The 26,898-nt window shown below is 41.4% G+C and overlaps 2 protein-coding genes and 1 long non-coding RNA gene across 9 annotated transcripts in view; 2 read left to right on the top strand and 1 right to left on the bottom strand.

Annotated features, from left to right (window-relative positions):
* The window catches only part of PDE7A (phosphodiesterase 7A), an 86,071-nt gene extending 78,095 nt beyond the window's left edge, over positions 1-7,976 (top strand). For 2 of the 6 annotated variants that reach the window (XM_081070450.1, XM_081070451.1), the window contains exons 10-13: positions 1,037-1,181; positions 1,755-1,851; positions 2,496-2,576; positions 6,204-7,976. In XM_081070450.1, coding sequence (XP_080926576.1) covers positions 1,037-1,181; positions 1,755-1,851; positions 2,496-2,576; positions 6,204-6,388 — 508 coding nt within the window. In that variant the 3' untranslated portion in view covers positions 6,389-7,976. Of the gene's footprint in view, positions 1-1,036; positions 1,182-1,754; positions 1,852-2,495; positions 2,577-3,153; positions 3,345-6,203 lie in introns of those variants that run through there. The other 4 variants (XR_013994751.1, XM_081070454.1, XM_081070452.1 and 1 more) reach the window with 4 other exon arrangements.
* Positions 7,977-11,639: 3,663 nt separating this feature from the next.
* On the top strand, positions 11,640-19,314 carry LOC308506670. Its single transcript, XR_013994752.1, has 3 exons — positions 11,640-13,341; positions 17,971-18,104; positions 18,962-19,314. It is a non-coding gene; the product is annotated as an uncharacterized lncRNA (long non-coding RNA).
* The window catches only part of MTFR1 (mitochondrial fission regulator 1), a 56,570-nt gene continuing 43,609 nt past the window's right edge, over positions 13,938-26,898 (bottom strand). Inside the window, exons 5-9 of one of the 2 annotated variants that reach the window (XM_081070455.1) lie at positions 18,934-19,157; positions 16,849-17,098; positions 16,224-16,392; positions 15,363-15,437; positions 13,938-14,973 (exon numbers count right to left, since the gene is read on the bottom strand). In XM_081070455.1, the coding sequence (XP_080926581.1) occupies positions 15,369-15,437; positions 16,224-16,392; positions 16,849-17,098; positions 18,934-19,157 (712 nt within the window). In that variant the 3' untranslated portion in view covers positions 13,938-14,973; positions 15,363-15,368. Of the gene's footprint in view, positions 15,438-16,223; positions 16,393-16,848; positions 17,099-18,933; positions 19,158-26,898 lie in introns of both variants that reach the window. The other variant, XM_081070456.1, reaches the window with a different exon arrangement.

The following is a 26,898-nucleotide window of genomic DNA, read 5'->3' as shown; positions in this document are numbered from 1 at the left end:
TACAAATATAAAAATTGCTTAAACTGTACAGTGTTTGCATAATATAAATTGTTTTTCTTGATTAAGATAGATTAAAATGTTTGCTTTGTTATTCCCTTTTCACCATGTTTTGCATTTGATTAACCCCATTGAATTCTCAGATTTAATACAAATAAAAACTGAAAACCAGGAACACTACACAGTAGCATTCCTTTATATTTTATTTAGGGTTTCAGTTAATATTCAGTATTGTAAGTGTTTTACTCTATTGACAGCTCTTTCTGATCATTATACACCGATAATGTTTGCTACAGCCTAATGAAACAAAAGGCAGGAATTTTTCTAAACGTTTATTTCTCGTTATTTGACTTGAGACGGTTTTTGAAATTTCACGTATTTGTTATTTATATTAACATGTTTCCTTTTCCCTTCCAGAAAATGTGGATAGTCTTATAGATAACTGATTGATTCCGGAATATACATATATAGCTATTCAACTACATATGCAACTTTGTACAATATTCAACTATACATCTAGTTGAATCTAAATTTTATTAGACCATTTGGTGGAATTCATCAGGATTTAATCAGGCCTCTTAGTCAAAATGTCTGCAGGAGTCAGTTGTTGAATGTGCTCTTCTTCCTCGATGGGAACCTTCCTTCTGCCTTTCAGATCTCAGGCACCAAAAAACAAACCAAAGTTGTTTACCCTCAGCACATCCTAGCAAAGAATTTTCTCAAACAACATACCAATCCTATATAGATTTTTTTTTTAAGGCAAATAATTACACGTTGGCTGACAAAATAAAAGCACTCTTTTGGGAATGTTTGCATATTGGTATTTTCCTACATACTGTCTTTTAGTTTTGATTATTTTAGTAGTTTTTTAATGCATTCTTTAAAATTCATTTTTTTATCATAGGTTAAAAGTTGAATGGCAATTAGAATATATTACGGCTCTGTAAAGCTTTCTGAGTATTAAGTTTAAGGAAACAAATCAAGAAGTAACTGTTTAAGTGAAAGTCTTGTGTTTTCTCTTTTATGTTTCTAATTCCAGGCAACAAATGGAGACTCAGATAGGTGCTTTGATACTAGCCACAGACATCAGTCGCCAAAATGAGTATCTGTCGTTGTTTAGGTCCCATTTGGATAGAGGAGACTTATGCCTCAAAGATGCCAGACATAGGCATTTGGTTTTACAGGTAAAATGGAACTTGGAAAGATTGTATTTCTAGGGCAAATCATGTGACTAGTAGAATAAAAATGAAATATTCCAGTGTAGTTTCCAGAGTGGTTAAATCTTGACAGAAAGCTATGCAGTTTCCTTCCATTCGTAAAATACTTTCCAGAAGGAGAACTTGCTCCCTAGGAAAACATCATTGCTTTTGTATTTCTCATAGTGGAGATTTCTAACAAAAACAGCTTTTGCAAGATTAGGGTCCCAATCGACTAATAGCATTTTATTTTAATAAGTTCTCGCATTAAAAAATGAAAGAATTGGATGATTTATTTATGGCTTACGAGTATGGTTAATCCAGTCCCGTGCTTGGCTCTTTGGCATTATCAAGCATGTCCAATTAATTAGGTTAGCAGCCTTTTAGCATTGCTGCAAAAATGATTGGTAGACCTAGTAGCTTTATAAAATTAATATATAAATTTTGTTGCAATATTGTTTTAAGTGTTCTTTTTACCTCTTTAAAAGTATATTACCACTTTAAGAGTACAATTGAAATTTTACTTTCTTTCTTAAAACAATTTTAATGTTTTGTTGCTAGATGGCTTTGAAATGTGCTGATATTTGTAACCCATGTCGGACTTGGGAATTAAGCAAGCAGTGGAGTGAGAAAGTAACCGAGGAATTCTTCCATCAAGGTAAGTTGCAGTATTGAGTGATACTTAATCGATTCAGTTCATTTCTTAGCATCATTAAATAAAATAACTCGGACATTTACAGGAGTTTGATATTTTCAGTGACAGTTTACAGTAGATGCACACATAAGCAGTAATGTATGAATTGAGCATCTGTGTTGAAAATTAGCAGTTCTCTTTTGAAACTATCAGGTGTGTCTGTGTGCACTTGTGAGTAGTCATAGGTCAGGTTGGAAATTGTCCTGAACAGAAAGATTTCCCTGACCTTGCTCCTTCCTTGTTCTGTGTGGAGGTCATGGCTGTCTGAACGTGAAAGACATTTTCATGGTTTAAAGACAGAAACCCGAGTTGTCATTTCACTCACGTTCCTTTTAGAAATCTAAGTTTTAAATTAAAATCCTGACAGTTACAGTCTTGGGGTAACACCTAGTAAAAGCTTTCTACCTTCTCCATTTAGAATAGGGTATTAGCTTGGCAACCTTTCCCGTGTTTGAGTAAGTTAAAGAACTCATTTAGAAGCTGTCCTCTTAGGATTAAGGATGTTATGTTGTTCCTAAGGGATTTACAGGTAAGATAAAGACTTTACTTACGTATTTAACCAATAGGTGTGTGCCACGTTAATAATTCTCTGTTTTTATAACTTCTAGGAGATATAGAAAAGAAGTATCATTTAGGTGTGAGCCCACTCTGTGATCGTCACAGCGAATCGATTGCCAACATCCAGATTGGTAACTATACAGACTTAGATGTGGGCTGGTTAGAAAAATGCCCCTGGTTTTAATTTTGTCAAGAAGAGAGATATACATTTGAAATACAAATATTAAAATTATGCTCATTTCTATTTTCAAATAATTAAAAATTTTATCCTTGTTTTTCCTTTTTTTTTTTTGCCCTTATAATTTATTTTCATATGATCATAGGTCCTAAAAAGCATAATTTTTGCAGAGCTAATAGCAGTCACTTTGTGTTCTAAAACTGAGAGAATTCATTATTTGCCCAGGTGGAAGCCTCTTTTGCCTAATTCTGGGGCTGCCATTTAAAATGAAAACGGTGACCACTGAGCGCGATGATAATGTGGACAGTTGGCACTATCGCTGACTTCTCTTTTATCACTGCCTGTTGATTAGGTCCAATCCCTCCACATCTTGCACAGGCCTCTTGTAACTAACCTTGAATTGTCCCTTCAGTCTTCTCCCCAGCAACTTCCTCTTATTCCTACAGCACCTTGGGCCCCCTGACTGTTCCCCAAATTCACAGGAGCTTCTTCACTCTGTACCTTGCTGGCCCTTCCCATCCGCATGACAGACTCTTTCCTTGATGCTTCACCTCAAATGCCGTGTCCTCCAGAAGCCACCCGACTCTCCAGGCAGAGCTAGTCACTCCCTTCCAGGCTTCCAGATGCGTCTCACAACTGGCGGGTCGTGGCCTTTCCCTTGCTGGGGTATTCCTGAGGCCGAGCATCGCGCCTGGAAGCAGGGGCACCTGAGAACTCGGTGGGGCCCTAGAGAAAGCATCATGGAGGGTGCTGTGAGCTTTGCTGTAGAAGATCATTCGACGGAAAGCGCGACTGGGATTGGCCGTGTGGGGCTTGAGTGGAAAGTCACGGGACGGGAGGGGTAACTCAGCAGGTACTGAAGGAAGGATGTGATTTGGGTAGCTGGTGTTAGAGCCTTTGAGAATTAGGTTGAACATAGTCAAATGTGTACAGACTTCAGAGAGAGAAGTGTAGGAATTCAGAAGAGCGCAGTACTCTGAAAAGAGGACTGTGCTGTGGGGTCAGATTCAGAATAGGGAGGGCGCCAAAAAAACGTACACATTTTAAGAAAGGAAAAACTATTCAAACTGTAATACTCAATATATTCTGATAACAAAAGATGAATAGAAGTCATTTGGATACATATTTTTGGCACCCCCGGTATAATTCTTACATTGTAATTGCAAAGGATCCCCACGTGGAAGACGGTGGGTGGTAACTGACTTGCCTGCAGAGGGATAAATGGGGGTGAAGGTCTGGCCTGCGGCGTGGGGCGCAGGCCTGTAGAAATGGTGTGGAAACGCTGGGTCCCCAAGGAGCTCGCACTGGCCAGGCAGGCTGAGGCTATGAAATCACTCCGGCTGCTTTCAGTGCCTTGGCCTTGTAAATTACCCCCAGGTTAATAGAAAACTTAAGAGATGAGGTTTTAAAAAATTGCAATTTTTAGAAGAGAAAAGGAGTTGGATCCCTTAAACTGTTCATCTCAGTCCGTAGATGTTGTCAGGGCTGGACAGTTCTAGACTGGTTGTCAGGGGGCAGAGACAAGGTGAGCGATGGTAGTAGCTGGCGTCTCCTCACAAGCACCCTCGGACACACGCGCTGCTAGTGTTCTCTGTTCCAGATGTTTTGCCCAGTCTATACAGTTAACAGGCGCTGGTCTTTCTGACATCAGATACTAGCTGGAAAGGGGCTGGGAAAGATTCTATTTCCAGGGTAAATCATGTGCCCATTAGAATAAAGACGACACTACGCAGTGAGCACTCGGAGCCAGCATAGAGCTCAGTAAGCAGGAGCTGTGTGGAATCGATAGTTTCTTCTTTGGTAGGAACAGTAGTTTTGGGGCACAAGAGTGTCGTGTGCGGGGTGCGAGCAGGCACTTGACCAGCTGGTATCTGGAGATAAGATGGAGCGCGTGGCCAGTCAGTTACGTGGGTTCCCAGGTGCCGGAGCAGCTGATGGGCAGAGTCCTGCCCTCGGGTGCAGGCTGGCCCGGCCGAGTCATTCTTACCAGGTACTTAAGACCTAAAACAAATTTTAGGTTGTTATAGAGCCAGAAGCGATAATTAAGTTGTTGGATGTTAGAGGCAGGATCCAAAAGCTCTCAACCAGTTGGAACAATAGTCAGATAAGCTGAACGTAACAATAAAAGCTGTAACGAGGTCCAGCTGCTCATGCTAGCTGTGACACCTGGAAAAGACGGGGCTTTGGGTGGTCGGCCAGCCTGTCCTGTGGGTATGAGCACGGCTGCCAAAGAGCTGCTGTGTCCCTTATGCCGCAATGACGTCTGTCTGTTACCTCTTTCTCCTCACCAGAGCGTAGCTCCTTGAGGGCAGACCCGTCTCATCTTCACTGCTCTATCCCCAGCCACCTAGGACAGTGCCTGGATATGTAGGTTCTCAGCTAGTATGTGTGGAGGGAATGAAAGAAGGAAGCCTTACTCTGACGTCAGAGCTATTCGATTGGTGCACAAGTAATTGCGGTTTTTGCAATTGTTAACCTTTTAAACCGCAATTACTTTTGCACCAACCTAATATTATTTCAGATGCCACAATTTGTACACTTGAGAAATTCAACCATTAGACCATGGGTGACTTTTGTAATCAAAAGTAGTGGGTGCTGCCTGCTTTAATTTCCATGAGATTGTTTTGTTGGATGCATGGAAACTTGTCTGTGGTCAACATGGTCTTTTGCTGCAAAGAAAATGTTTTGGAGCTGCTGAAAATTTAAAAACTGGTTTATAGGAGCAATGATACAGTTTGAATGTACATTTTCCCTGACTTTCACAGATTCGAAGTCAGGAAGATAATGTTATTCATTTTTCCTAATATATGAGATTTGATTGCTCAGGTACTTTCTAGAAGGCTGCTTTTCACCTTGTGTAAGATGCTCTCGTATTACATCAGATGTGTGCTCTGGAGTGCTGTGCAGCCTAAAAGTGCACAGTCCTGAAATTACTCATTTTCCTTTTCCAACTGTGAATTAAGTGGGATCAGTCATATGAATTGTTTATAAAGTAGGGCCCTGGTATACTTCTAATGTTCACATTAATAATTGACGAATCTCCTTTGTTCTGTTTAGACTCATAATTTTTGTCACGAGTTGGCTTTATAAATTCTGAGCTAAATGAAATGGCTAATTGTAGTCATGACCAGGAGTGAAGGCTCCATCCCTGCGGGTATCAAGCGGGAAACCACCCCCAGGTCCCCTTCAGTTCAAGCTTTGTCCCCACTGTCCTGGAGGGGATGCCCTCTTAGCCTCCAGCTGTGTCACGGGAACTGCCCCTGGAATTGAGTTATGCCCTGTGTCCCTCGGAGTCCTTCTGCCGCTGTTGGCTGAAGTAAAGGGAGGTGGTTGTGCGGCTGGGAGGAATCGTCCGAAAAGGTGGACAGGCGTGTCAGGTCACCTCTCCTCCAGGTTCCATCGCGTTACTTGAATAGGTTCTTCAAAGATACAGAAATTGCCACACACATATATTAGAACTTTTGAAAAATAAGGTTTAGGTAATATTGGAACAGGACTTAAGAGAGTAAACACTGTGTAGATGTTTTAAAGATAATGTTTCAGAACGTACATTGATAATGTTTTCTCTTATTTCCTCCAGGTTTTATGACTTACCTAGTGGAGCCTTTATTCACAGAATGGGCCCGGTTTTCCAACACCAGGCTGTCCCAGACGATGCTGGGACACGTGGGGCTGAACAAAGCCAGCTGGAAGGGACTGCAGAGAGAACAGTCCAGCAGTGAGGACACTGAAGCGACGTTTGAGGAGTTGAACTCACAGTTATGACCTCAGGAAAATCGGTTATCATAAGGCAGAACCAGTGGGACAGACTGCCTCCTGGAGGGTTTAGAAATGTGAAATGGGGTCTTGAGGTGAGAGAACTTACTCTTGACTGCCAAGGTTGCCAAGGGAATGATACCAGCATTATTTATGTCCCAAGATTTCCTCTGTTGGGTCATTGGAACCCACTTTTTAATTTAAGACCTGAACTTACAGCAATATGCACTTGGCTTTCACATGAAACCTTGAATATGCAAAGCCCAGCGGGAGTGAATCCAGAAGGAGTAGCAAAGGAAGTTTTGCGGCGTGCCACGTGTTTCTCAAAGCATTTATCCTTCAAACCATGAAACTTGAACTGAACCTTCCAGCAGAAATCTCTTGGAATTTCACCAGTCTGATGCAACATTGTGTGTCTGTACCTTCCACTAAGTTCTCTCTGAGAAAATGGAAATGTGAAGTGCCCAGCCTCTGCTGCCTCTGGCAAGACTCGATGTTTACATATCAACTCTGAAATACTGGTTCTAAATTTGCCTTGGAGCATAATTGTGAAGGAACCACTAAGAATTTTAAGATCAAACTGTAAACTGCAGCTCTTCCCCCTGGTTTGCCTTTTTTTCCCTTTGGATGCCACCAAAGCCCCCGTTCGCTCGTTTTCTTTTGTGCACTGGAAACTGTGCATTCTCAGCGTCCCGCCAGGCTTTCACTCCAGTGCTGCTTGGCAATGCAATTTTTTTTAACTATTCGTTTTTAATGTGGGGCGGGAGGGGAAGAACGCCAGTGTCCTAGCTGTATTATGATTCTGCAGTGAAGACATTGCATGTTGTTTTCACTACTGTACACTTGACCTGCACATGCAAGAAAAGGTGGAATGTTTAAAACACCATAATCAGCTCAGGGTATTTGCCAATCTGAAATAAATGGGATGGGGAAGTGTGTCCTTCGAGCAAGGGTACGGAAGTCCCTTTCGCTGCAGTGAGTGAGATGTGTCGCGTGTGAATGGATGGCGTGTGTGCGTGCATGTGTTCTATTTATCCGCGTGGGAAAGGAGCTGAACGGTAAGCTTCTATTTATTATTTTAGAATGTGACGGTGAGCAGCCACCCTGGGGGGAGGGGAAGGTAGGTAAGCTGTAAGATTGCTCCAGTTGCCTTAAACTATGCACAAAGCTAAGTGACCAAACTTCTTGTTTTGATTTGAAAAAAAGTGCATTGTTTTTTCGTCCCTCCCTTTGATGAAACGTTACCCTTTGATGGGCCTTTTGATGTGAACAGATGTTTTCTAGGACAAAATCTAAGGACTAATTTTAAACTTAAAACATTCCACTTTTGTAATTTGTTTTAAATTGTTTTATGTATAGTAAGCACAACTATAATCTGGTTTTAAGAGAAACTGGTGCTTTCTTTTAGTTCAATTGTATTTCCCTTGTTACTGTAAAAGACTGTTTATTAATTATGTTTACAGTTTGTTGCAACAGCCATTTTCTTGGGAGAAAGCTTGAGTGTAAAGCCATTTGTAAAAGGCTTTGCCATACTCATTTTAATATGTGCCTGTTGCTGTTAACTTTTGATGAATAAAAACCTATCTTTTCACATTTTTATCTTTGATAATTACCTCACCTTATAGTTAAATCCTCTGGAAATCATAATGCTAAATTACTAGGAAACCAAAGCCGTAGCCCCTTGGCTCTAGCATTCACTCCTCAGGTATTTATTTATTCAGGCAGAGCTGGGTGCAGGCCCCGCCCTGGGGGGGACCCACTACCAAGAGCTGGTGAGTGAGCAGGGTGAGGCCCAGGTCACAGTTTGCTCAGAGTCCTGCTAACACTTGGTGGAGCCCAGCCTTTCATTCCCACGGTTGGAAATTGCACCTCTTGCACGTACTGAAAGACTACTGGCCTTTTTAAAGTACTAAGAAATGGCCACTCAATTCTTGGTTGATACCAATGTAAGACAGGTACCGCTGGGCGCCTTCTGTATCTTCCCAAGTCCGGTTCATGAGAAGGGATACAGTACAGACTTGAACTCAGACATACTATTTGCATAGAAGAGTGACATCCGATAGAATATATGCGAGCCACAGAAGTGATTTTCAACTTCCTAGTAGCCACTTTTAGTAGCCACAAAAACCAGACGGAATTAATTTTAATGCCATGTATGTATGTATATAGCATAATCATTTCAATATGTAGTCATGAAAAAACAATGGAGATGTTTTACATTCTGTTTTTGGTACCAAGTCTTTGCAATCCGGTATGTATTCCACACTTACAGCAGCCACGTTTCAGGTGTCCAGTATCCACCCGTGGCAGGTGGCTCCATATTGGACAGTGGATGTAGAAGTCCAGTGATGGCAGAGCTGTGTGTTACCTGGGAAAGGCCAACTGGCTGCTTGTATGAGGTGGCATCACCTTGGCCGATCGGATGCTTCCAGAGTCTGATAAAGACCTTTCTTTCCAGGCTTGGAGACCTTGTATGACAGCGCATGGAGAGAGACGATCTCGTAGCAAGCTCACCTTGACCAGGCGCACAGTAACTGATGTTTGTCAAGTGTGATTATTTAAATTCAGTGACAAACAGAACTGTCAATCATTCTCCCCTTTAGGCAGATCTTCTTGGGAAGCCAACTGGGACCCGCCTCCCCGCAGACGCTCATGCTCAGCGACCCGGGCGCCCTGCTCTCCTGGACGATGCTGGAGACCCTGCTTGTCCACATCAGCTTCTGACTGGCTTCAATCCCACGTTAGTACCTGTAGCCTCGTGTGTCTGAGCCGCCCGGGCTCCAGCTGCTGTGTGGCTGCTGCTTCTGCTCTTGGGCCACTCACTCGGTTTCTTATTTGATGCTCAGAGAGGATGGTCTTATTTCCATTCTCGGGGGTGCGGGGGGAGACTCCTCAGACTGCCCCCATTTCCTGCCTACACGTATAATAAGCCCATTGTTTTTCATTACGTATTATGTGGGAATCACTGCCTATGGCTCTGCCTTTTAAATATGACCTATATTCCTTGAACGTGAATTTTCTATGAAAATTTGAGTCAACAGTTCAATAATTTAGAAGATCATTTAAAATAAGTAATTAGATATTATGGAACACAATGCAAAACTTCACATAAATTTTTAAGATAAAACAGGAGACTTCAAAGAATTACTGCGCAGGTAGCAGCCCACTGGGGCTCCAGGTCCCACTTCCGTTGGGGGTGGGGTGGGGGGCGCATCTCTGCTCTGGGGGTGAAGTCTTTGCAGAGAAAATGTTGGCCAGCCTTAGCTTAGTGGGAAAAGTTTGGTTCCTGGTCAGTGTTTGTACTCTGTAAATGTGATGGTTCATGATTCCCTGTATAAAAGAAGTAAATATTTTATGTCCTTTGCAAACATATTTGTACCTGACATACAGGTTAGAGGTGCTAGGAATTCTTTGAAGAGTCCGTAACAGTCTCTTTTTCCAAAATGCCTTTTTGGCTCTTAAAGCTTTCATAAAACTTGCACATCAGAGGTTTACAGTGTTTTCAAGTGTATTTTTTAAAATGTATAAATATTTGAAATTCCCTGCCAGCAGTATCTCCTACTTGGGAAGGTACACAGTGACCGATCGCTGCCCTGCATTCAGGATGCTTTTACGTAAACGTGCATATGAATCACCATTGCATCAGCTTACAGGTGCAACAGTGGTTGTGCAGGAATAAGCGAGGCCTAGTCAGTCATTCCTCACTTGCTAAGGGTCTGCAGGGACCTGGGTTTTGGAAGGCCCCCGAAGGTCTTGGTCTGTGGGTAGAATGACCACACTTGGGGGCGCGCTGGGGGGGTGGTTTGCACAGCAGGTCTCCACCTTCTCTCCTGCTCAACATAGGGCTAGTGTAAATTGGGCCATCAATAAATCCTTATTCAACCAGTAACTTGGAGTTTTAATTATGTGTTTCCTTTTCAGCTATCAGTCTATCATGAAGAGAAATTTTATTAAAACTGGGCTGAAGTTATGTGGTGAGCAATATCCGAGTTCCTGTTGGGTACAGAGCCCTGTGCTGGATGCAGTCAAGGTATTGAAAATTATAAAACATGGTCTCTGTTCTCAAAATGTTTGGGTGACAGAATGATGTTTGTTGATCAATATGGCAGGTTTTCATATTGTACAACATGAATGCAAGGTTTTGGGCTATTGTTACAATGAATGGTTCAGTTCATTCTTTCCCAATTTGCTCGATTTGCAGTGCTTTCTAATGCATTCTCCCTCTCATCATGCATTGAGTCCTTCAGCTCCAGAATTTGTTTTTTTTATAGTTTCAACCTCTCACAAACTATTCCTGTTCATTAATTTTATTCCTGAGCTCATTAACTGCCTTTCGGAGTTTTCTTGTATTTCACCGAGTTTCTTCATGAATGAGATTTTGAATTCTCCATCATTTAGGTCAAGATCACAGTTTCCCCATGACTTTGCGTTTGCTTGCTAGAGAACTGTCTTTTTCTGTGTTACCTTGGTGATTCATGGTGCTTGATGATGTGTTGTCTCCCTGCAGTGAGCAACTTTAGGTGCTGTTTTGATTTTAACTCAGCAGGTTAATTAGAGGTCTTTCCTTTGTTTCCCAGTAGATGGTGCTGTAGACAACTTTTTGTTATACCTTTGTTACTTGCACCCCTGTGGTCAGGGGCGCCACTAATGTGCTGAAGGATTGTGGGGGGCGGGTTTGCGAACCTGCAGCACTGTTACCTGGTTCCCTGTGGTCAGAGGCAGTGGATGCATTTCCACCACTGCTACTGGGCTCTGGTGCATTCAGGAGGGAAATTTCAAGAAGCCAGTACTGCTTCTACCCTGTGCCCTCCACCGGGCCACCCTGACGATTCCACCCCTACCTACCATGTTAGCTGGGGCTGCGGGCCTGTCTCTCGCCTTCGTGTCCTGCGTCCCCTCCGCCTCCCATACGCGCACCTTGGGATGTACCCGTGTGTAGATCTCAGGCTGTTAGTGTGTTGAGCAGAGGAACCTTTGTTGGGTTACTAGTTGTGGGTTTTCTCTACCATGATGCTATGAGATGCTTAGAGCAAAAATGTGTTCATCATTGAGCCATATCCTATAAAGCAGGGGTGTCCAAACTTTTTTCAACGTTTTTTACCAATGGCCATATGCGGTAAAGTACACAAACAGCCGTATTGCCTCACAAGGTTTATTTAAGTAAACTAAATATATTTTTGGAATTTGCTGTGGGCCAATTAACAATGGATCGCGGGCCTCAGTTTGGACACCCCTGCTATAAAGAATCAGGAGGCTGCATGATATCTGATGTTATAAGGTATATATTTAAGCTTTTGGAAGGAAGTATTTCAAAGGAATGGTTAAGGTACCTAGTTGAACCCTTATAGAAAACAGAACTTTTCAATTTCCATCTAGGAATCATCACAAAATAGGGGGTTGGCTTTTTCCATTATCGGGACAGACTCAGTATTTCAGGTGAACTGGGGGCTTTATCATGAGGATTCACCTTCCTGACAACGGAGACAAACCCTTGTGAGGGCTGCAGAGCAGAACCCGGGTCTGATCACTGAAAGGTGGCTTCTCGCCACATCTGCTTGCTTCTCCCACTCCGGCTCCTCCCTAACTCGTCTCCTCTCTGCCTTGGGGAGGCAGTGGAGCGTAGTATCGTTTTTATTAGGTTGGTGCAAAAGTAATTGTGGCTTTTGCAATTATCTTTAACCTTTTAAACCGCAGTTACTTTTGCACCAATCTAATAAGTGTTCTTTACAGCTAGACACACGTGGCTCATTTGTCATGTATTAGCCGTGGGTCCTTGGGCAAGTTACCTAATCTCCCGAGTAGCTTGTCCAAACCGCTCGAGTACCACTGTACCTCACAACGCCCTTATTCGAGCTCCAGGTGACAACTGCCTCTCTCCAGGTTTCCTGTCCCAGTTCCTGGACTGGAATCTGATGGGACCAGCTCCTCCTGGCCGTGTCCTTGAGCATTACCAGGTGCTGGGCAGTGAGTTGGGCTGAGGAGTATCGGGGTGACCTGACCCCCGAGATCAGTCTGGTGAACTTCTCTACCCCGGTTGCTAACGCCAGTAGTTCAGATCACTTCCCAACAGTCTGGTTCTCATCCTTTCACCCTTTGATAAAAAGCACGACTGGCCAAATGGGATGGCCGCAGGTAGCAGCAGACCCTTCGTACTGCCACTAAGTCCTGGTACGAAGAGTTGGGCCTTTCTCCCCAAATTAAGGCTTTTCCAGCCAGGAAGAGAACACTTGTGAGGGACTGGCCTACGTAGCCATAGCTGTTTGCTATGGAACGGGAGGCACTACTGGGGTTCTCTTACCGTTTACCTTCTTGAAAATGTCTGTTACACTGTGACCTTTGGAAAAGGCTGGAGAATCTACCAGAGGAGAAAGTTTGAGAAACGCCAGCTGTAGGAACAGTCAGGTTTCTAGCCCACACGAAGTAGATTAGGACCGTCTCAGAGGAAATATCCAATAGAGAACTAGCCTGCGTACAAGGCTTACGAGGAGAAACTAAAAAGAATTACAAGAAATAGGCTCAGTGGGATAGCTCAGAAGAATGTCGAATCTGTGAGAAGGGGAAGGACTCAGGAACAGCAGAAGGAACAGTGATATTCTGTCATAAAACCAAGTGTCTCGTTCTGCCCGACAATCCCAGAGCTGACTTTACTGGGTTAACTCCTGAAAGTTTAAACTTCGATCTGCCAAATTCTAACCCAGAGAGAACTTCTATTTTGGGGTTAGTTATCAAAAGGAATTTATTTCTGGTAGTTGTTACCTCGTGTCATCTTCTTTACCAATTAGACTCATAGGAACTCTTAATGCAGCAAGAGGACAGGATTTTCTACAGAAGAGCCTGTGACAGGGGAGACAACCAGAAGTAAAGACTAAGCGCCACCGCTGCACGCCCTGAGCCTGTGCAGGTGCCGTGGGTCCCGGAGACGTCAGTCTACTGGGAACTACAGTGACCTCATGTAAAGTGACGTAAGTAACTTATTTAGCACTCCTGTTCACAGATTGTGTTCAAAATCATTGTCACTTAGTCCTCAACAATTTTTTGAGCTGAACAATATTCCCATTTTAAAAACAGAGGTGTGACGTGGCTGAGGTCACACACGGATTGTGTGTAACTCCAAGTCCACTGCCCCCTGACACATACTATGTACATAAGTGAATCCCTACACTAGTCAGAATCATTGTAGACAAAACATTATACCAGTTACTTAACTTTTTAAGCCTCAACTATAAAATGCAGAGCTTAACTATTTTTAAGATCTTTCACATCAGGTATTGTGTTGATTGTGAGAACCAGAAACTGAATGAGATGGGTGTTGAGGAAGCCGGAAAAACAGATTTCACCAATTCCAGAGGTAGATTATAGGCTTGAACCCTGAGGAATTGCATCCCAAATGACGTCCTTTTCTTTTAATGCTGAAATTCCTTGAACAGAAAGGTGAATGAGAGGTGATACAGTTGAAGGAATGTATTTCTACTTGAAAAATGTAGAAAGCAAATTCTTTAAGCTACATGTGCAATATAATCTTACCTATCATAAAATAAATTCATAAATAAGTTTATGGTCCAAGGAAAACAAAGGTTTGCTTTATTTCAAAACAGTAACTTCCTTATATTGGAGCACTTACCAAAACTCAATACTGATACAAATATAAATTTCTTAGGAGGTCAAAATATGTCAGGGGAACTTCCTGAATTTCACTTAAAGGCAGAATTTTTAAACCATATAAAACACTCAGAAACAGTGTACATCAAACAGCATGTGTAAAATAAGACGGTTCAAATTTAAGCTGAATAGCCAAACCATGTAAATTACCTTAATATTTGCTAATATCCAGAGCATTGCACATATTTCCAATAACTTAAAAGTGAATGTCTATCTACTCTTCCCATCTCCCAATCCCCCTCACCCAAGGAAATACAACTTTTAAAACTATTTAAATAATAAACCCAACTATTTACTCATAGTAGGAGATTCTGGCATTAACTATATATAGCTGAGTTTAACAAATACAGAAAATCATGAAGATTTATTATCAAGCATTTAAAAAATGATCACTTACAGCAATTCATTAGAAGCCCTAGAAAGGCAGTTCTCCACTTTCTAATAACACCTGAGGTTTATGGTGCATAATGTAATACAAGAGAACAGCATTCTGACCAATGACGAACAACAGAGAGGAAATTCTTTTGCTTATTCAGATTTAAAAATTTTTTTATATTGGTCAAAATAGTAAACTCCATTATGCTGGCAATTTCCATAAGTATTAATTTAGCAACAAGTCATCTTTATGATGGCATTTATTAAAATGAAAATAGCTTTTTACTTAAAAAAGATTCACTATTTGAAAACTACGCTTTCCTCCTCAGCACTGGATGGCACTGAGGTGAAAGCAGGCTTCGTGGTCCCCACCTTCCCTTTCTGAAGGAAAGCATTATGGAACTTTAGCAGTGAGCATTATGCGGGTCCTACTCAAGCCATCTCCAAGACATGTGAGAGAGTGTAATAGTTCTGTTCAAGGTAAGAAGATTCCAATCTCAGATATTTCACTCCAACAAACTGTTATGCCAGCTCTTCCATCACTGAATAGTAAATGATCACTGAAAACGAATGATAACAGTACCCTCATTATGTAATTTTTATAGACTGTTTTATATCCAAATTATGCATTTAGAACACTGGTACAAATAGTGTTAAGAATTAAAAACTCACATCTACAAATCTGTATAGTTGTTCTCAAGATTGGAAATCTAAACATACTATACATTAAAAACATGTCAGAATTCAAGCATGTTCTGGAAAACTTCAGAACTGACCTTCTCATAAAAGCAAACTTAGAGTGCTTTTGTTATTGCTTAATCCTCTAGTCAGATTTAAAAGGAGACTACTGAATACTAAATTCAAGTATTTACTAAATAGTGTTGATTTCTACTAGCCAAACAGCCCTAACAAACCAACAACTGAACCAGGACAGTCTTTTTTGGCTTACTGTCTACTAGGAACTTGAAACATTTTCAATCAAAGCCTTCATTTTTCCTGTAGACTTCAGCATGTGGGGCCCAAACTAGAAGAGAAACAAACAAAAGGTATAAATAAAGATACTGGTTCATGTAACAGTAATGATGTTACCCCTGCCCCCAGTCATGGATCAAAGGGTTGGGATGTTTTATGTGAAAAACCACGCAGCCAAATAATGTGAAAACCTTTATGAATTGACACACGGTTATAAGCATGACAGAAAAGAAAACCACAATCGTCTTAGCAAGACCCTAGCTTAGTTGGAAATACCACCGTTTCCTTTTCAGTGTCTAAAGAGTTTAAAAAATGCTAGAATCTCTAACATATCTGCCTCTCTGAAATAGATAAGCACATTCCCCATGAATAAAGGGAATGTACCGATTAAGAACAGGAGTTTCAGTGACATCTGCTTATCTCCACCTAAGACATGGCCCCCATCCTGCAAGGCCCAGGTTAAATCTCACCCATTTCAGACTTGCACAGGGTGCCCAAGAGAAAAGTGATCTTTCTTTACCTTGAATTTCTATATCACAACATATATGGTGTCCTAAGATATAAATTTTATTATACTAAATTTAACTTCATTATGCTTAAATATAAATAAAACACAGCATGGAAATTTTACCATTGGAAATGTTTAGTGAAACTAGGGGTTAGCTGTTGCTTCCTTCTGCGTGGAAACTGCTTGTAAGTGGGGGCTGGATCGTGGAACATCCTTTGGAATCTTGCCGAGGACACACATGGCTGACTTACCTGGTAAAATGCTGGTGCTCAGCAGCGGTGGGGACTAGCCCGCGGGATGGGAAGGAAGTGGGTGGGCCCCGCCACTCACCAGTACGGTCTCGGATGTGGCCTCCAGTGCAGGCTGTGGAGCTCCCTTCTCAGCCTCGCCTTGGCTGTTGCTTCGATACCGGTACGCAAACTTCTTTTTCAGAGCTTCTGCGATGAGGGCAGCAGGGTCGGTAGTGTCCACCGGTTTGGGCTTTAGCTCTTGTTCTGATCTGACAGACGTGAACAGAAACCAAGGGGACATATTTCAGTATGCCGACAGCACTTCTGTAGCGTCACAGAAAATAAAGACACTGACAAACATTGATGGCAGTGAGGTGGAAACCCTAGATTTAAGGCTCAGTAAAAGAGCACTGGTTAAGCTCTTTCAGGACAATGGCAGTGTCCCTCTCCACAAGCCCAGTGACGACCACAGCAGGTCATACACAGCTTTACTGAAAGGCTGGCTGACAAGACTTTACATGAAGGGCTTTAAATGCAGTGAGAGAAAAACTAAACAGTGACCTGGAAATGTTTATTTTGCTAACCTCTCAGTTAACTATGTATAGCAGCCACTGGGCCGTCTGTTTTAAATTAAAAACTTAGAAACCGAAAGTTCTCTAGAAGCCCAGGACTTTTACAGCATATTAAAAAAAGAGGGAAGTGAGAGAGAAGGTATGTATCCTCACCTTTTTACTGACCGAAGTTTTACACTGTTCATATCTTTAAGGATCTCTAGCATATTTGGCATATCAGGTTTCTTTGGGCTGCTCTTGTCCGAAGTCTTTCCAGCACAGGCTTTTTTCTCTCTTCGCGCTCTGATCAGATCGATGGCAGATGTGCTTTGTGGGGGTGCGGGTAGAGGCGGGGGTGGTGGGGGAGGCGGGGGTGGAGGGACAAAAGGTGGTGCTGGGCTAACAGTGGTAGAATCTAAATCACCTACGGAGATAGGGAAAAATCCATTTTAAGCCTGAGTGTGATGGGCAAATACAAATTTTTATGTTAAGGACCTCTGTATGCTTGAAAACATTATCCCTACTAAGAATCTCAGTTACGTAAGCAGAAAGGAAGTTTCAGTTACTTGGTTAGAATCTAAATGCCTGAATCTCAGTCATGGTATCATTTAATCCCAAAACTCTCCAGATGGAAAAGTTCCATTTAACTTAACAGGAGTGTTTTTGTGATATCAAATGTTCAAGTCTGACTGTGGCATGATTTGTAACTACTTTTAGATGAAATAATTTAGTACTATAACTTTTAAAAAAACTATTTGATAAATTTATGTTCATTTTAACTATATTTACATATAAGACTTTCTAAACATTAAAAGCCTGCATTTGACTAGAATGTGTTTGAAAGAAAAGATTTAAATTTATTGCTGAACCAATTTCTGGAAGAAGAAAAAAGTGTTATCTTAATTACTCCTTATTTTGGAAATTAAGTATAAGAATTAACATGGTTATAAAATAAGAACCTTGAAATTCATCTTTCTGCATTATTAGAGGCTAGTTTTTTTGTTGGGTGAACTATACTGATTACGGGGCACTCGATGCAAAAAAGTTTTACTCAGGGATTTAGATTATAACCAGAACACCTGTCATAAATCCTCAAATTATCTCACTATTTATGGCACTTGTCCTAGTCTGGCAGAAGAGAAAGAGAAATGCAATTTAAAGTTAAGAAAAGGGCAGGACCGTTGGAGTTTACAATGTTACATGCTGATTTCATCTAAGTGACACCGATGCCGCTTCCGGCATTTGCTACCCGGAGTGCATTTATCTGCGTGCGCTCTGTCCACCTCGGCCATACAGGTTGGATGACATTAAACTCCAGGAGCCCTCCGAGGCGGAGTGACTGTCCTTACTCTTCCGACACAGCGGGGTAATGCCGAGTCTAGTCAGCACTCAGGACAACACGAGGAAACACAAGTACTACCCGCCAACAGGTTAGTGGACTAGGATTTTAAGACTATGGTTTCTTCTCCAGAGTGACAGGGCCACACAAACCAAAGCTACAGGATCCGCCCAGGAGTCAGAGGACCTGGACTCCATTTCTACTCTGGCCAAGAAAAATGCCTATTCCCGTGTTTCCCCGAAAATAAGACCTGGCCAGACCATCAGCTCTAATACATCTTTTGGAGCAAAAATTAATATAAGACCCTTATTTATATTAAAATAAGACCGGGAATATATAATATAATGTAATATAACAGATCTTATATTAATTTTTGCTCCACAGGATGCATTAGAGCTGATGGTCCGAATAGGTCTTATTTTTGGGGAAACACGGTAAGTAGCGACTGTGCACGAAAGGCATTTCCTATCATCTCCACATTTCCTCCCACAATCACTCCGTACCACCTACTGTCATCCCCATTTTAGAGCAGGAAAGGAAGGTAAAAGGTGAAGTACTTGCCTTAGAACTTGCAGGTAAAAACAGCACTCAGCCTGGGTGCTGTTGTGAGATGACCTTGCCTGACAGAGAGGGTTGGTGCCAGTATCACAAACCACTGAGTTCCCCAGAGCAGTCATCTGAGCAGCAATTCGACCGCAGGAATTTCAGTGTTTTCCAAATACACTCACTCATCACCCTCTCTGACAGCATCGAGATTGTGCAAAACAAAAACCACTTAAATGTGACCAGGTCCCAGAGGACTGACCCTTGGTTTTCTAACAACCCCAATGGCTGTTACTTGCTAATAAACTTCAAAATCAGTGAGTGATATTCTCCCGATTTCCAGTTTGCTGGTTAAAACACAGGTAGGACTTACTGACCTGTAATGAGATTTTGCTGTTCTTGCAGGATCACAATTTTGGCAATCTGAGCTCTGAGAGCAGCAAGTTCATTTTCAAGAGCACAGATCTTCTGCAGTGCTTCCTCATTCGCCAGTGGTGTCTTCAGTGGAGGCTCTTCTGGAGACAGGTTCGGTAAGGAAAACGGCCTGCTTAGGGGTTTCTCGGAGAAAGGAGGATCGTCCTGCAGGGACTGGACCTCTGTCCTGCAAGGAAGACAGAAGGCTGACTATCGGGCTTCGAGAGAAAATATAAAAGGTCATCATGCCAATTAATCAGAAAACACCTGAGAACCACTTTTCAGGCTGACTTTGCATAAACCCCCTCCTGTAAGTTTCAAAACAATAAAGCACTTGGCAACCTAATGTGTGTGTGTGTGTGTGTGTATATATATATATATATATCAGGCCTGGGTTTCTCATTACCATCATTCTTAATCTCTAGATAATATGCACAAGCCAACACTATCCTATCAAGAGGCATCACTGATTCCAACAGTGGTTTTGCTAATTCATGTTTTGATTTGGAATAAGTGAAGACACTTTTTAATGTTCTTAAAAATGGTAAACTAGTTACTAGTTATATTTGACAACAAAATTAAATCAGTAATACATTAACCGTTCCTCAGGGTGTTGGCTTCTGCATTTCACTGTTAGCATTTTCCATGTATAACATCAAATTGCAAGACATTATAACAGTATGGGCCAAATACAGCATCAGAAACTTAAAAGGAGAAAAAAAAAATAAATGAACCCATGTACTAATAACTACATGGTAACTAATCAATTAGGTGTTGAGAATTTTTTAATGTGCACTGCTCCTTAGCTCCCAAAGGAAGTCTTTTGGAGCTAAGAATAAAATTCAGATTTCTTTTGAACTGTCAATTTGTATATTTACCATTTCTTCCAATTTTCTACAATTAGTTTTTCCTGCCCTCTAAGCCCTATTTTTTTCCTTCCAGTTTTATTGAGGTATAATTGTCCATAAGTATTAAATGCTTATAACTTTATACTAAAGTTAATTAACCAGCTTCCCTCGGTTTCATATGGTTGTGTGGCTGAGTGGGCTAACAAGAGGCACGCAGGCAGTGTTGTGAGCTGGTATCTAGGAAGGCTGCTGACAGGGAGATCAGTCCACGAAAAGCTCCTTCATCTGCACCCCCTCTTCTCCTGAGAGCCAGCAGCTGACCTTGACATGGAAGCGAAGGATGGCAGAGAGCCTGGCTCGGTCCCTAACGATGCTCAGGGGCCACTGTCAGCTCCAGACTATAAAATAAACCCCCATTCTGCTGGAGTCACCATTATTTGGGGGTTCTCTGTTATATGCAGTCAGATTTAATCCTAACTGCTATACAACACTAACATTCAATTCTATTTTAGTTTTCTTTAACTGGCTCTTCATTCTGCCTGTGTTTTGAATGGGGAAATCTTGCACTTTTAGGTTATGGTATTATGCACTGAATTCAGGTGTTTTTCTTCATATCTAATTTTGCTTATTCGCCATGCTAATTGAACTACCATACTCAGAAGATGCCTGCAAATTGTTTTTTTTTACCTGTAACGTTATCAAACAAAAATATACGGAGAATAAATGTCCTAGCTCTTAGCTAGCAACCAGCTTTAATACTAAGCTTTAATACTAACTATGTTATTTGGAATACATGTGGGATAGGGAAATGTGTTTGGCTTGCAAAGCTCCACTTACCACTCTCTTGTCCCCACAAGGGGAAGGAACAGGTAATGAAATTTCTTAAAAAGTACACGAAGATTAGACAAATGTGAAACCATCTATACAGAATAGTACCAATGCTTTGAATATATTAATGTTCTTTGAAAGATTCTGTTACATAAATTAGAGATTAAATGCATATGCTTAACCACCATGCAATAATAAGATATTAAATTTTTTTTAATCACTGTGGCTCTGTGTTGATGCAGCGGCTAAATTCTAATTTCTCCCTATCTTTCCTAGGGTAGAGCAAACCATTTTGTTAAACAGCGCTATACAAGAAACACATTAAGTTACAAGCAGACAGAAATTAGTCTAGTAATGAAGTTTTGGGATATTTATATAATTAATATCACTATAATGTCAAATACTTTAATATGCTTCTTCAACTATATTCTTGATAACTTTGTTTTTAACAATACTGAGTGATTTTTTAAAAACTACTTGAAAGAACTAGAGGAAGTGGGGGTAGGTAGGATAGGGATAATGATAGAATTCTAGTCTTAAGAACAATCTGGGTAAAATACAGATATCTCAAATAAATGTAGGCTTAAAATATCACACTTGTTCAAAACAACAGTGGAGAAAGATGCAAGAGTAGTGGTAACAGACTGAATTTAGAGGAAGGGACAGTGTTCTGGGGACAGGCTGGGGGCCGCTGCTGCTGCCACTGTCACCAGGTTGAGAGGCACCTGGAGGATGAGCTGAGTGGGAGTGGAACTGAGCAGAGAGGGGAGAAAAACACAGACTCTGCAGGTAAAGACTCATCTCTGCCCCCACTGTCTTTCATTTTCACATCCCTAAAAGAATGAATATATTCACATCTGGAAGTGAGGGTGATGGTTTCTTTTCATATTATGTGTGAATGCAGACATTTTATGAAGTCTATATTATAACAGCAAATAAAATGAAATTTGGGATACTAATATCTTTAGTGCTACCAAGAAATGTTGTGATACTATTTTTTCAAGAATTAGTGGTCATTTTAGTAGAGAGCATTTCCCCACCTCAAATTATCACAGGAACCAAAAGTATTAAATGTTTATAAGTTTGTTTTTAAATGTTTTCAAGCAAGGTAATCTTCAAATCCCATGAACATTTACTCTAAAATATCTCAAACTGGAACAAGATAAGACAATTTGGATTAAGATATCAACTATATGGCATGTTTGAACAGCTTACTTTCTTGAAACTATCTTCTAGCCAAAATAAATTGTAAAAGAAAAATATTTAACAGCAACTACAATGTTAAGAAGAATTAATCTTCTATATCTCCCCATAACTCCTGCAAGTAAATTTTATCCTTTTGTTTTCCCATCTACTGAAAATGAAGGACAAAGCACTCGTTAACCTTGAATACCACTGTGCCTGGGTAAGAGAAAAAAGGCTAGGGTCTTTAGCAAAATTACAAAATGATTTAAGTGATAGTGTCAGATCATCTGTATTTTATGTCTTCGATTTTTATGACTTTGATTATGTAGTGTCTGCACTTCGCTATGTGAAATGCTATTGATGGTTATGGTTCAAACAAAGTAATCATAGGAAATGTATAAGTATAAATGCATTTTTAGAAGGTAAAAAAGGAAAGTAATCCTGAAATGACTGGAGATTTGACAACACAGGAGCTCGAGAACCAAAAACAGAAACAGAAACAAGAGTTGCTCTGTAATATTCTTGTGTGTGATTAAAACTTAGATTTTATGACAATTGTGTCACATTTCCCCACAGACATCTGCTTGCTTTATGAGGCAGTCAACAAATAATTCCTTCTCAGAACCGCCTGTTTTGCCATCCTTCAGAATAGAGGCTATGAAGAACTAGAATAGAGGTAGAATTAATCCAAACTAAAAGACATGCTCTTTAGATTTTTTTGTGTATAATTCAATTTTAAGAAACAAACAAAAGAGGTATCAAGTATGGATGTCCCCAGAGCAGAAGACAAAAAGCCAAAGTGTGACTTTTTAAAATATGACTTTGGCTCCAAAGTGTTTACGGTAGAGGGCACAGGCCCCTGTGCAGAGTGGAGTGTACCTGAATTAATTATCTAGCTCTCTTATCTTTTCAAGGTTAGAATCAAGGACTGGCACTTCCGGAGAACAACTTACATAAATATGAAAGGCTTTTTAAGCTCCACTATTTAAAAAACTCTAAATTCAATATAAGGCATCTCTGGGGTCCTTTCCCCTTATCTCAGTTAATGAAAACTCAAAATCTGCCATTATTTTTAATTATCTCAGTGTCCGAGGAATGGTGGTGTTCCTGAAATGATTTTTACTGGCCCTCTCTTACCTTTTTAGAGAAGAGCCTAGAAAGGTATAAAAATACACCACACTGTCAATAGGATCCAGTTTAGTTTTCTGAAAACATGAAGTTGGGTAGAAAATGAGCAAGTAGTTGGATAAAGATGACCGGACCAGGGAGGTTATTTAGACTGAGAGAAGCCATCCATGAAAGAAAGAATCTATGGTGGGGAGTTGGCAGGAGGCTGCAGGCCCAGACCACGTGGGATCCACCACATTAGCTGTTCAACACAAGTCTCTTGTAGTTTAGAAGTCAGATCTTCCTAAAAATGATATTAATGGAATGCAGTTTCTCTCGGAATGCAATATATTATTGATGTGTATTATCAATTAATGTCTAGTGTCAATTAAAATTAAAATGGGAGCGAATAACACCTGCTGTTTGTGCTGCGATCCCGATCCCCGGGGTTCCCAGTCTGCGCTGCCCGCGAGCCAGCCGCTCACTGAGTCACTTCCTCTGGAGTCTGGTTACTCACGGCCATGCTCTATGGGCTTCCTCCCTGACACCCTTAACAGCACATTCCACTTCACACTTAGTATTCAAATATGAAAAAGTAAAGGCTGCATCTTTAGTCCAAGTCCTCAGGCTCACGTCAGTCATTATCCTTCCAGTACAGACTTTTATAAATACGTTCATCTTAGCAATCAGCTTATAGCCATTGGGGTGTGAGAACAAGCGCTACCTGAAATACGTTTAAGTCCTATGAACCTATAAATTTGTTTAACACTCAATTTGACATATATGTGGCACTTAGAATTAAGAATTAGATACAACTAGAAATTAATGTATTACTATAGAATGACCAAACCAGAGTTCAACTGCAAGTATTTCATTATTCCTTAAATAATGTTCTACTCCTCGCAGACAATAGTTTAGTGGTTACCAGAGGGTAAGGGGGTGGGGGGAGGGAGATGAGGGTAAGGGGGATCAAATATATGGTGATGGAAGGAGAACTGACTCTGGGTGGTGAACACACAATGGGATTTATAGACGATGTAATACAGAATTGTACACCTGAAATCTATGTAACTTTACTAACAATTGTCACCCCAATAAATTTAATAAAATAAAAAATAAAAAAATAACGGTCTACTCCAAGTTATTCAAAAACAGGATGACAATGTCTGTGTCTACTGGAAGCCAGAGATTACAGTCTTTAATTTTATCATGTTTAGTGCAAGTATTAGGCAGTGTGTATCCAAAAACTACACATTCTCCTTAGGCTTCTATTATGAAAGAATAAGTCAATTATCTTAGACAAGATTATCAGCTATATTGATTGTTTCAGACAATCTTAATGCTTCTTATAAAATTGAGACTTCTTTTCAATTCTGAGGCCACTGTTAATTCAAAGAGAAATGAAAATGTGTATAGAAAAGAAACGAGGCCTTATTGTGTGCGTGCCACTTTGCTCAGTTTTCTCATGTTATCTTTTAAAACTCTCCGTTCAAGGTGGGTATTAATACGTATTTCCAATTTAAGAGAAAAATTTCAGTGCATGTGGAAAAGAAATCATTTGTACAATTAACCAATTATGAAGGGCTCACGTGTATGCTATTTTTCCAGAGACACAATACTCTGACAGAAATATCACAGTGACAGGTAGATAAGAGTACTAGTATTCAGTAATTCTCAAGACAAAGTAAAAATCCATCAACTCTCACCGTCTTTCTGCTTTGTCCTATTGTTTAAAATATACGGTAAATTTGCTACCTCTTCCAACTGTACAATAATCTGTTTATCTGGTGTGTAAAACTGATGAAGCAGAGCTTCCCCAAAGCTCCCTTCCACGGGAAGATGGTGAGACTTAGACGTGTCAGCCTGTTTACTGGGTAGGAACCAGAGGAAACACACCCCTGAGAGTACCCTTCCCAGCTATCTAGATTTATGCACATCTACAGTTTGTTACAATCCATGAAGAGTGATAGAACACCATACTGTAAAAGAGAAAAGTCTGCCCAATGTTTCTCGTCCCGTGGAACTAACCTTGGAACTTGGGGTACACTTCACTACCTGTTTCCTTTTTTGTGCAAGTTTGGATTATCTTTACCTAGAGTGTTTCAGGTACCTTTTCAAAGACCCTTTAGCCAATTATTTTCAAAATCACAGACACAATCCAGTATCCAGAGCCATTATGCCAACTAAATTACTCTATGCTCACAAACCCCATAATGACCACTCCATTATGTCATAGTCAGTGTAAGCATGACGTGGTAACAACCCTTTAGAGACTTCTTTTTTCAGGAAGACGGAACAGATGTACTCTTCCCTATTCGTCCTGCTAACTGTAACTAAAAACACTGGACAGTACATATAAGAGAGAAATGTAAGAAGACTCTGAAAGGTGGAGAGAAGGCCGACTGGCTGGGACTTTGGGATCCAAAAAATAACACGGGAATGAGCTCCTTGAGTTTTCCTTTTGCCTCATATTTCCCAAGCTGGGTGCAGGAGTCAGTGGTAAGCCAAAAAAATTTTTTTAAAAATTAGTGGCTGCAAGGGGGGGAAAGCCCCAACAAAAGACTGACTGCTCTCTCAGCTAAAGGACAAAAACAGGCAGCCTCCCAAGATAGACAACTTACACAAAATAATTGTTCTACTCCAGCCAAACACCACAGAAAACACTGTGGCCCCACCTCCACCACACAGCAAAGGCCAACTCCCACCCTTGCCAGGCTGTAATCTGACCCTGTAGGATGGTGTCAGAAAAGGCAGGGAACAGGGCTTAAGAAGGCACCTCACCGCCCTGTGCTATCAGTGGACACAATATGGGGAACCTGGAATTCCACCCCATCTAAATCTAGTTCTCCTACCCACTGGGGTGATGTCACAGGAGGCCTTGTGGGAAGCCAGAGCTCTCACCTGCCCAGCAGTATAAGGAGCACTGCCCCTCGGGCGTGGACTTCTGCTCCCAGCTGGCAGTAAGGTGGCACCCACGGTTCTTCTACCAGGTGTCATCAGAGGAAACCAGCTAAAAGGTTTAAGTAGGATCAAGTTTCATGTATCTTGAGATCTCCTCCTCCCTCACTTACATCAAAATCACAACTAAATTATAGAACAACCATAACAGAACCACCACCTGAAGACTAGCTGAACATGATTCCTATAACTGAGGATGTAAAGAAAACATGTCAAGACAAGCAGGAGGGGCGGGAACTGCAAAATGGGCAGGTCCACCTCCATGGTGTGGCGATTAAGTACTGGGAGGGATATCGTGGCTGCAGAGATCCTCCGAGAAGTGACTGTTCCCAGCCTCACAAAGGGCACCCCAGCCTGGGGCACCAGTGCTGGGAAGAGGAGCCCCCATACATCTGGTTGTGAAAAACCAGCAATTTTCTCACACAGAGACACACAAAGTCTCTCACTCTAAGCTCCAGCACAGGGACACCAGCTGGGAAAGTGCCAGAGACACATGGCGAGGAACTAAACTGACTAACTTCAGGGCGAAGGCTGGCAGGATGGGTTGGGGCACTCTGCGATGGAAGCTCTGGCAGACACCATTGCTCTGTTGTTGAGCTTTTCTACCAGCCAGTCAGCCTGGCAAAAAAAAGGCGCCAAATCTGAGCTCTCCATTACCATGGATAACATCCTTCGCCTGCCCTGGTGATTCCCAGGGACCCTGCCCCACCCAACTCGCATACCGGCCTCTTCCACCACTCGTCCACTGGAGTGGCCCGCTGGGCTCATGCTACACACTCACTCGAAGGACTGCAAACCCTACATGAGTGGGGCTGCCCTAGGCTTCCACTGCAGACTTTCTCATAGGTCTGCAAATCCCACACCAGTGGCGGCTGCCTTCCACTCAAGCGTCAGACTCTCTAAAAGGTCTACAAACTCCACACTAGCAAAGGCCAGCTTCGACATGCATTGTAGCTCCTATCAAATGACCCCAAGCCCAGCACAAGTAGCTACTGGGATCAA

The sequence above is a fragment of the Rhinolophus hipposideros genome, assembly GCF_964194185.1.
Source record: "Rhinolophus hipposideros genome assembly, chromosome: 13".
NCBI lineage: Eukaryota > Metazoa > Chordata > Mammalia > Chiroptera > Rhinolophidae > Rhinolophus > Rhinolophus hipposideros.
The sequence above is the reverse complement of the archived record's forward strand: the minus strand, read 5'-3'. Positions and strand labels throughout refer to the sequence as shown.